At 42.4% G+C, this 10980-nt stretch overlaps 1 protein-coding gene across 1 annotated transcript; it reads left to right on the top strand.

Moving 5' to 3' along the window:
• Nucleotides 1-129: 129 nt before the first annotated feature.
• Nucleotides 130-2968, top strand: LOC6506966 (protein ERGIC-53). Its single transcript, XM_001956871.4, has 5 exons — nt 130-387; nt 574-1292; nt 1397-1872; nt 1935-2060; nt 2136-2968. Exons 1-5 carry the CDS (start codon nt 204-206, stop codon nt 2170-2172), a joined length of 1542 nt encoding a protein of 513 aa, XP_001956907.1. The 5' UTR covers nt 130-203; the 3' UTR covers nt 2173-2968.
• Nucleotides 2969-10980: the final 8012 nt, after the last annotated feature.

A 10980-nucleotide genomic window follows, 5' to 3' on the forward strand; every position in this document is an offset into this window, starting at 1 on the left:
AAGAAATTCATATATGGTATTCATAAGAATATATTCATATTCATATTTATTTAGTTTTAAATTTTAATTTACTTTATTAAATTTATAAAAATATTTTTAGTACAGCGTTATGGACATATTTAATACTTTTCCATACTGCACTAGCACGGTCACACCGACACCTGAAAGCCGCTGTCAAACTGTTGTCAAAATAAAACTGTAAGATGCTGCCAACATTTTGCAAATTCCTGGCCGTTTTCTGCATCCTGGCGTGGCAGACTCACGCCACCGGCAACCTAAGTCCCGGAGCGGTCGGCGTCCATCGTCGCTTCGAGTACAAATACTCCTTCAAGCCGCCCTACCTGGCCCAGAAAGACGGCACCGTGCCGTTTTGGGAGTACGGTGGAAGTAAGTTTTGTTGCTCCACGTCAGTTGTTTTGGCCCTCTCGCCGCCGCTTGGGGCTGCGAGTGCGAGCGAGATGGCGCTACGACTGTACACGCAAGCAATTTGTTTGGTTTTCGGATTTCTTTCGGTTTCGGCTGTGGGGTTTAAAATTAGCTTGGATACTTGTTGATATCCCGATCCCATTGCAGATGCCATTGCCAGTTCGGAGAGCGTGCGCGTGGCACCTTCGCTGCGCAGCCAGAAGGGAGCCATCTGGACCAAGTCCCAAACCACCTTCGACTGGTGGGACGTGGAGATCGTCTTCCGGGTGACGGGACGTGGCCGAATCGGAGCCGATGGTCTGGCCTTCTGGTACACCACCGAGAAGGGTGACTACAACGGACCAGTGTTCGGATCTTCGGACCGTTGGAACGGTCTAGCCATCATCTTCGACTCCTTCGACAACGACAACAAGCACAATAACCCGTACATCAGTGCGGTTGTGAACGACGGCACCAAGCAGTACGACCATACCAATGATGGCACCACCCAGCTCCTGAGCGGATGCCTCCGGGACTTCCGTAACAAGCCCTTCCCCACGCGGGCGCGCATCGAGTACTACAACAACGTGCTCACCGTTCTCATCCACAACGGCATGACCAACAACAACGACGACTACGAGCTGTGTCTGCGCGCCGACAACGTGGTGCTGCCCAAGAACGGTTTCTTCGGTGTCTCCGCTGCCACGGGAGGATTGGCCGATGACCACGATGTGTTCCACTTCCTTACTTCGTCTCTGCATGCGGCTGGTCAGGTTAATGACGCGCAGAAGGTTGAGAATCAGGAGAAACTGACCCAGGAGTACAAGGAGTATCAGGACAAGCTGGAGAAGCAGAAGCAGGAGTACAAAAAAGATCATCCCGACGAGGTGAGTGCGTGGCAAGGCAGTAGCTGATACGGCTTATCTGTCCAGCTGATAGTTATAATCCCCAATGACCGGTGCTACTACTATAAATTTATAATCTTTAACAGCACAAGGATGATGAGGACTGGGAGGAGTTCTACGAGTCCGAGAACCAACGTGAGCTCCGCCAGATTTGGCAAGGTCAGAGCCAAATCGCCGAGCACCTGCGGGAGCTGTCCCGGAAGGTGGACGAGATTATTGGCCGCCAGGAAACCACATTGTCGCTAGTCTCTCGCAACGCTGGACAAGCCCTGCCCCCTCCAGCTGCTGGTGGAGTCCAGCAGCCAGCCTTGCCCACTGGTGCTGTCAGCAGAGCGGATGTGGATCTTCTGCTTACAAATCAGAATGTGCTACTTAGCTCCATCCGGGAGATACGCCAGTTGGTGGGCGATATCAATGTGCGTACTGATAATATTCAAACGAATCAGAAGCACGCGCCCACAGCCCAAATCCAGTCCGCCGGCTACGATGTGCAAACGCTCATCGCCGAGATGCGCGACGGCATGAACCAGGTCAAGCAGGGCATTTCCCATGTGGGTCAAAGGTGAGCATTATTATTTAATGGCTTTTTATTTTTTTTACTAAATCTGTATTTTTTTTCTATAGACTGGGAGCGCCACAAGGCGCAGCGCAGGTTGCCAACTGCCCCACTGGTAACTGCGTGGGCGTCACATTGTTCCTAAGCGTAACAGTTGTGCAACTGCTGCTAGTATTTATCTACAACATTTTCAAGTAAGCCTCTAAAAAGCACTCTAATCACAACCTTATCACTAATTTAAAAATGCCTTTCGCCAATTTCAATTGCAGAAACCGCAGCGAAGCACAGGCGAAAAAGTTCTACTAGGCCAAGTCGCAGCGCATTGGAATCGTAACGAAGTACACAAACAAAGGCCTACACATTTAACACACAAGACCGCAACACCACAACAACACACACCTGAATAGGCAGCAACTGAGTTTAGTTGATACGAAAATACTGAAGACTACAGCGTAGCTTTTTCTACCAATACGCGCAAAATGTTTATTTGATTGATTTACTTTTAAAGATCAGTCGTCAGGGGATCGAATCGAAATTCAAAATCGTTACTTAATTAAATAATGAATGAGAACAAGAAATTTGAACAATGAATAAGCCTCATGACAATGCCACGCAATACAAACTGAAGAAACCGTCGAAGAAGCCACAAGACAAACTTCCCTCTAGTAATAGCCTCAATATGATGTTTTTTAATTGTTTAGCCAAGTCAAGTCAAAAGTTTACCATTCTCAACTCTGCATATCATTTCTTTGCAGGCATTTCTAAAAAAAAAAAACAAAAACAAAAGAAAAGAAACACAAAAAAATATATATATCATAAAAATCGTAAAAAACATAAAAAGTAAAAGGAAGAATTCCGTAAATATAGCAAATTTTTTTATAATCTATAATCATTAGAGCTTGGAAACAGCAAGCGATATCTTTTTTAATTTCATGCTGTACAAGGCTCTCATCAAAACGAGTTTCCAGCTTTCTTTTTGTTAATTAGCATGGATGTGAATTATGTAATTATGAATACGATGAAATTTTCTCACTAAGTTTTCGTTTTATACTGAATAATTCTAATATATACATACTGATAAATTATAAAAGAATTGAAGTGACGTGTGTGTTTTTTATATATGTTGTCCATTCCAGTCTCGATAGATTGTTTAAAGAGAAAAAAAAAATAAAAATCAATTTATAGAAAATCGCCACCACGGAGACTATTTTATTTTTGCCATCAAACTTTATCGCACTATTGTGCTTTTTATTTTATTTTTACTCCCCCCGATTGTGAAATTATTTTCGCTGATATTGACAGAGGAAAAAGTTTATTTCTGCGAAAAGTCCTCGTAAGCATAAACTAGAATCCCTGTCAGATTTTCCCAGCCACAGTCCCAGCCTCCATCCCGGTCCTCCGGCGATGACAATGCGGCAAAAATGGCGCCACTTGGTCGCCAACTTTGTGTGTGAATCGGACGGGGCTTGGGAGCCTGGAATGGGTTGGGTGGACGGATGAACTTTGGCCATAAAATGTAACTGCCATTGGTGGCATTGTGGGCCAGTTCCCTGTGGTTTGGGCCCCCTCCCTATCCACTGGAGCCGCAAAAAAAATCCCAGGAAAACCCAGCCAAAGATAAATGGACAGAAGCCAACAGCAGTCGCGGGCCATGTTATAAATTCTCTCCAGGATCCGAGGCGGGGGCTCTAGGTGGATTTTTTCGCTTCCCAGCTCGAGTGTCGTCTGGTTGGATGAAAGTTGCCGGGCGCGTAGTCCGCCGCTTATGTAATCCCTGTCCTATGTACTGGCACTGCGCAGGAGCAGGACCAGTTGGATGGTAGCAGGAGGTGGCTGGAGTGGGGGCCTGAAGGGCTATTAACTTTTTATAACAGCCAATCGGCATGCGGCAAGCAAACAGAGAAAATGGTTCCACTCCAAAAGGACTTTCCTATGGACTATGGAATCGCTACACTGAAACAAAAGGCATTCTAGGATAATAGTTATTCTTAGTCATATCTTAGGAGTTTATCTTAGTCTATTGTTTCCCTGTGGAGCTCTTCAGTAAGTTTCTTTTGTGAAATCTTATTAGTTATTATTTGAAAAAATAAATTAAACAATTTAATCAAACATTTAAGGCGAAAAAAAGGGATTTTTAAGGATATATATTTTTTTAAAGTCGTTTTAATTTTTGCTAAATATATATTAGCTATAAGTCGAAAAGTCCTTCCTAAAAAGGTCATTATAATCGTGACGAAATATGATTTTCTTTTGCTTAAAAATACTTTATTTCATGCACAAGTTTTTTAATAACTATCAGAGTAAAAAATACGAAAAATTGAGAGTAAAAATGTTGAATTTAGTTATATAATTTATAAAAGTATTGCTTAAAAACTGAACATTCCATAACGATAACCCCAAATCCCTGGAGAATCTTTCCAATCCATTTAACCTAGTAGACCACTTTAAAACGTTTCCCTATAACTTTAATAATCCATATTGCATATTTACACATCTGTGGATTTTCAGAGTTGGCCACAATCCATTAGTAAATGAAATTCATAAATTTCCCCGCCCACATTCCCAGTTCCCAGTACCCTGTTTCCAATTCAATCCGCAAACCAACGATAGAAAGGATGACAGTTTGCTACATTTGCCAAACATTTGCGAAAAAAGGGGACATAAAATCAAAGTCAAAGTAGTTACCATGTAACGGGGTGGATCTGGTGGGATACGGGTTCATGTAGCTGTGGCTTCTGACAAATCCTCTGCTCATATCCTGGCTGTATCCTTGCCTCCGATTATGAGGAGCAATAGCAACGGCAGCGTGACAAATGTTGCGCAAACAAATGGATTACATTGCAATGGGCCATCCACGATGCGATGAATCATAAATTTCCATAAATGTCATCCGATCTGGCCAGATTTCTACTCCTTCCTGCCATCCTGACGAAAGCAAATTAGCCGTCACAGGATTAGGAAACTTTCTTGCTAATCACAAAATTCAATTTTACTTTGTAATTTGCTAATGACCCGAAGACGATTAAGTTGAATATTGAGGGCTTACTTTGGTATAAGTTTTCTGTAGTTTATGGAATGAGTTTCACGTTTTCTTAGAAGGGGTTTTACAATATTTAACTTTATTACATCCATAGTTTGTTTATTTAGACTATAGAGTCCTTTACTGTGAAGTCCCTGGTACTGATCCCTGGCCCTTTCTTTAAAATATAGCCTTTTCTAAGCCCTGCAATCTATATTTTCTTCAATGGCTATATCATCTATATAATCCTTAAAATATATCCCTTTCTTAAAACTAACAGAACCTTAAATCATTAAAAATGTATTTATTTCATCTGGTTGAAAAAGAATTGAAAACTTCTGAAGTAAACCCCCACTACTTTTCCGAGGACAATGGAATAACTATTCATCAGGATGCTGGGATGCATAATGTTTGTGCAACTGCTTTACTTTCTTGATGCCATTAGGTTGCGGATAGGGCCATGACAAAGGATAGTCCATTAGACACAAGTCACAATGCCATTGAAGCGAGATGGAGTCCTTGCGAAAGTGCCCACCCCATTGTATGGCCTGCATCCTGCATCCGGACCTATTGCACCCTTTGTGATTCCATCTTCGCGAGGAAACCAGAACAAATGTCGGGGCCTGGATAATATTTTGCGCTTTTTGGTATGACGAATCCACATGTCACACTCGAATCGAATTGGCAATACATGCCAGTGTCCCCCATCCCCTTGAGCCTGAACTCCGGAGTCAGAATCCGAGTCCGGACTACCCCCAGCCCCTCATCCGTTTAGCGGGCAATCAAGCGTGTAGGGCAATTCAATAAACCGGAGGATGGGGTGCCACAACTTTTGGAGAACTTTATCAACACCCATGTCGGCATTAGTTTTGTTTACAAACTTTTGCGTTGCCTTTTTGACAGTTTCTTTGGCCATGGGGTGGGTTTTCCCATATCCTTCTCCGACTCCCATATTCCCGGGGGTGGATTTTTGCGGGGATTTTTATTTATGAGCACTTAAATCGAAGCGCAAACTGAAATTGCACATTGCACACTACATCTACATAAATATGCAATTGCGGCCATGTGAGAAAGTAGTTGCCCCGCTGATAAATGATGAAAAAATTATAAATAAATACGGGATAGATCTCTCCTCCGGCCCAGCTCCGGCTCTTGTTTTCGTGTTGTTCGTTTTTTGCTGTTTGGCCCATCCCTCATGTTGGTGTCACCCCATCACGGTTCTTAGATGACAGCTCCCGATAATGGTGACATCAATTTGAAACCCAATTGAGCTTGTTCCTCCTCGTTCCTCGTCCGTCTGGATGTGTGCTCCTTGATAAATGCTTTGCTATCAGCGCCGTTTATCGCCGGGAGTCTCTGACTGGGTGCGACAAGTCAGCGAATTGGAAACGGAATTGGACAGCCAACCCCCACGGGTAATGAGTTCTCCTCTATGCCGTGTCTAGCTCATCCTCCAGGACCTCATCCTGGAACTCATCTCTAGGGCGGTGCTGGCAGTTTACATGTTTAATGCTTGCTTAATTGCTGGATCGGCCAGGAGGGCAGATCCTTGGGCAAGGATAAGAAATTGTTTTCTAAATAGTTACATGTCAGCAGATATTCTTTTCCCAGCAAAGTTAAGAGAACAGGATTAATTTAAGAAGATAAGAAAGAGTTCTTAAAATTCCATAAAGTTTAAATTTAAGTAAATAACATATCCTTCGAATCCCCAATTTAATTAAAAATACCATTTGAGAGTCAAACAAACATTAATGCTTTCCTGTTCGGTTGTAAAAATCCAATATCGATTGAAATTAAAGACTGGCAATAAACAGGTTAATGTCCTAGAGCAGGGCATATCAATAAATGGCCAACTGAGATGAAAGTTTTAAGCCACGATCCCCTCCGCTCGCAAGCCCTCCTGCACTTGACACCCTTGACTCTGAACTTGGTCGTTGGGAATCTCGACGCAACCTCAACATGTCCATTAGGCCATGTCGGTGCATGGCATCGCCAGGATAAATAGACTGTTGAGTCATTAAACAATTTACGCAGCCATAAATTTACGCAATTTACTTAGCGGGCCAACACACACACTTGCACACACATCCCGTAGAATGCATAATATCCTGGACAGGGTAATAAAAAATACCACCCGGTTCTTGGGCCCTGGGATCGAGAAACATTAACACATCTGGCCAGATACAAAGTGCGGACGGAGGCAGGAGGCCGGGCAGGGCCGTCCGCCTGAGCGATTAACTTTTTGCATCCTTCACGCTTCGCTGGTTGAGTTAACCCAGCAACATAATCGCCATGGCCATATCCTGGAGCAAGGACATCGCCCACGCGACTCTTGTTTTGCATTTTTATTGCCCCATGCTGGGGAAGCAGGATGTAGATTTTAAGGATTGCCGCCGCCGCCGCTGCTGCCCTGCCTCAAAATTTTAATGAAATCGTCATCAATTAAAATTTGCTCTCTTCCATGACCATGCCCTTCTCCAGCCTCCGTCCTCCAGACGACAGTGACAATGAAAATGACAATGACACGGCACAAGAGACACTCCCACTCCCGTTGTGCATACTTCTTCGTTTGTCCTCATCTTTTTACGACCGAGACGTCCATCCGGGCACTTCTACGGGCTTAGTCCTTCGTCGCATAACTCGTCGCACTCGTGCCTGGGATCGGGCTCAGCTATAAAAATAATTTGTGGCCAAAAATTCCCCCCATCCACCCCGAGAATCCGATCTCGAGCACAGCCAAGGGGTAAAAGCGTGCCTTGGGACTGAGACGGCTGCCGGCAATTTGTAGTCGTTTGCTTGTTTTTCCAGCCTAGACCTAATGGGTTTTCATAAATTTTTATTGTTTTCAATATAAGTTTTATTCTCGCATCTTTTTTTTGTCGGTTTTAACATGCAAATGTCCATAAAGTGCTCAGAATTTGTGGAGAATTTGTCGAAAAACACTATTAAAGTGGCTTTATGCGTTTGAATTTTTTCAAATATAACAGCCTTACCTTCTAGTTTTAGGTCTTATCGAAAATTGATTGGGCAAAGAAACTTAAAGGTTAATTCAGGCACAACTAGCGACTGTATTGAGACATAATAAACTTACATATAACCACGTCCTTACACATGGTTACATGGACCTCATTAGGAAAAGATATCGCCTTCCCTCGCGGCCATATGCTGGCTTCCTGCAATTACGAAGGGGATCCTTCAGAAAATTTGATAAAAAATCTAAAAAATATTTCGTTCCCAGATTTTGATGCAGATTGACGGAGAATCGATCCACAAATCATTTAAGGTATTCCGCTCAAGAATCGGATGAATATTGGCAAAGATATAGCCTTCCCAGGGGGCCATATAGTGGCTCCATGCAATTTCAAAGGGGATCCTCCAGAAAATTTGATCAAAAATGTAAAAAATATTTCGTTCCCAGATTTTGATGCAGATTGACGGAGAATCGATCCACCAATCATTTAAGGTATTCCGCTCAAGAATCGGATGAATATTGGCAAAGATACGGCATTTGCTGGGAGCCACATAGTGGCTCCATGCAATTTCGAAGAGGATCCTTCAGAAAATTTGATCAAAAATGTAAAAAATATTTTGTTCCCAGATTTTGATGCAGATTGACGGAGAATCGATCCACAAATCATTTAAGGCATTCAGCTCAAGAATCGGATGAATATTGGCAAAGATACGGCATTTGCTGGGAGCCACATAGTGGCTCCATGCAATTACGAAGGGGATCCTTCAGAAAATTTGATAAAAAATCTAAAAAATATTTCGTTCCCAGATTTTGATGCAGATTGACGGAGAATCGATCCACAAATCATTTAAGGTATTCCGCTCAAGAATCGGATGAATATTGGCAAAGATATAGCCTTCCCAGGGGGCCATATAGTGGCTCCATGCAATTTCAAAGGGGATCCTCCAGAAAATTTGATCAAAAATGTAAAAAATATTTCGTTCCCAGATTTTGATGCAGATTGACGGAGAATCGATCCACAAATCATTTAAGGTATTCCGCTCAAGAATCGGATGAATATTGGCAAAGATACGGCATTTGCTGGGAGCCACATAGTGGCTCCATGCAATTTCGAAGAGGATCCTTCAGAAAATTTGATCAAAAATGTAAAAAATATTTTGTTCCCAGATTTTGATGCAGATTGACGGAGAATCGATCCACAAATCATTTAAGGCATTCAGCTCAAGAATCGGATGAATATTGGCAAAGATATGGCATTCGCTGGGAGCCATATAGTGGATCCAGGCATTTCGAAAGGGATCCTTCAGAAAATTTGATCAAAAATGTAAAAAATATTTTGTTCCCAGATTTTGATGCAGATTGACGGAGAATCGATCCACCAATCATTTAAGGCATTCAGCTCAAGAATCGGATGAATATTGGCAAAGATACGGCATTTGCTGGGAGCCACATAGTGGCTCCATGCAATTTCGAAGGGGATCCTCCAGAAAATTTGATCAAAAATGTAAAAAATATTTTGTTCCCAGATTTTGATGCAGATTGACGGAGAATCGATCAACAAATCATTTAAGGTATTCCGCTCAATAATCGGATGAATATTGGCAAAGATATAGGGATATTTGGGATTTTTGCTTATAAAAAAAATATGAGTTTCACTCTTTTATTTGTATAGCTTCAAAATATTCCAAACTGCCAATTTTATTACTCCCCAAAGTCTTGTAGTTTTATTCTATCAATTAGGAACTAGAAATTAATTAATACAAAAACTTTAAAATCCTTTCAACATAATTAGGGGATTATAAATCTTTTCGATATCTGAGAGCACTTGAAACTTCCGTTGAAACTGGAAAACACACATAAGCAATTAGACTCCAGAAAAATGCATTGCCCTGCAACCAGAGTATAACAGTCCAATTAGATGACAATAAATCTTCGAAAGAGCTGGAAAAACCCTCTAAATTTTGGTTGATAAAACCCCGAAATTATCACACAACCCAGCAGCATGATATATGGGCACTCAGCTAGACTTTAACCCATTAGCCAACCGGAAGATCGCTCAATTAGCGATGCTCCTCGCTGGTCAGTCGCATGTCCCAAGTGGGTCACTTGAGGCAAAGGATTTGCGAATCGGATTTTTATTCATCCACTTCCACAGCTAGTGCCATTTCGTGTCCATGTACGGGCCCCTTTGTTGGGCCAACAAAGTGACATAAATCTTGGCTAGCACGCTGGCAGAAACTCAACCGGAACTAAAGCAATGACGCAGCAGGACCGGAGGACACATGTCGATGCGTTTGGTTTTTCCAGTCATAACGGTCTCGTGTGTGAGAGTGTGCCAGTTCCGAGATTTATCGACCCCCGGAAGGGGTGGGAATAAACATCCATATCTTTGAATCTAGTATCTTAAAATCTGCGTATCTATTTGTAGCCCTAGATCGCGGGACATCGATGCCGGATGCGCAAAACGACAGGCGTTCGATTGAAATTAATTGAATTTACTCCCAGGCCTTAAATATTGCCCAGCTTCAAGATTTGGGGAGTGGACTTCCTCGAAGAAGGAGCGTGGACGCTTGTTTCCTGTTTCTGCTCGAGATACTTTGCTGCATAAATTACACGTACATACATACCCATATCCACCATGTATGTATTCATATCCTTGACAAGTTTGGTAAGAAAAAAAAACAGGAACATTAAATTTATTTTTATTTGCAACCCCGAGTGAAAGGCGGCCCCCCAAGCGCGTTGGTTCGCTGACTTTGGCAAAGTCATGAATTTTCTTGGTTATTTTTATGATTTTCTATCACTAAGTTGTTTTCGCTAGTTTTTGTTTTTGGTCCTTTCAGGGTTGCTAGCCGCACACTTGGCTGCCCTCCAATCACCGGAAACGATGATCGTCGTCGACTGCGAAAAAAATTTTCAGGAAAGCCAGACAAATTTATCAAGCTTGTGTGGGGGAGACAGCTTTCAAGATATCATTTATCTTTCTGGCTATTCCTTCATATTGCATTTTAAACTCGAACTTAAAGTGTCTTAAAGTATTTGTAAGTTAACAGTAATTTTGAATTTGGCGCCCTGCACTCTGTTAACGTAACGTAAGTATTGGCAGCTGGCTAAAAACTGTGTC

Source organism: Drosophila ananassae, chromosome 2R, assembly GCF_017639315.1.
Source record: "Drosophila ananassae strain 14024-0371.13 chromosome 2R, ASM1763931v2, whole genome shotgun sequence".
Classification (NCBI taxonomy): Eukaryota; Metazoa; Arthropoda; class Insecta; order Diptera; family Drosophilidae; genus Drosophila; species Drosophila ananassae.

What these genes read in the sequence shown, in the direction of transcription:
- LOC6506966 (XM_001956871.4), top strand. Translation starts at nt 204, where the DNA reads ATGCTGCCAACATTTTGCAAATTCCTGGCCGTTTTCTGCATCCTGGCG. An exon ending in GTTTTGGGAGTACGGTGGAA is followed by an intron (nt 388 to 573) that starts GTAAGTTTTGTT and finishes ATCCCATTGCAG; the next exon opens with ATGCCATTGCCAGTTCGGAG. An exon ending in ATTTCCCATGTGGGTCAAAG is followed by an intron (nt 1,873 to 1,934) that starts GTGAGCATTATT and finishes TTTTTTCTATAG; the next exon opens with ACTGGGAGCGCCACAAGGCG.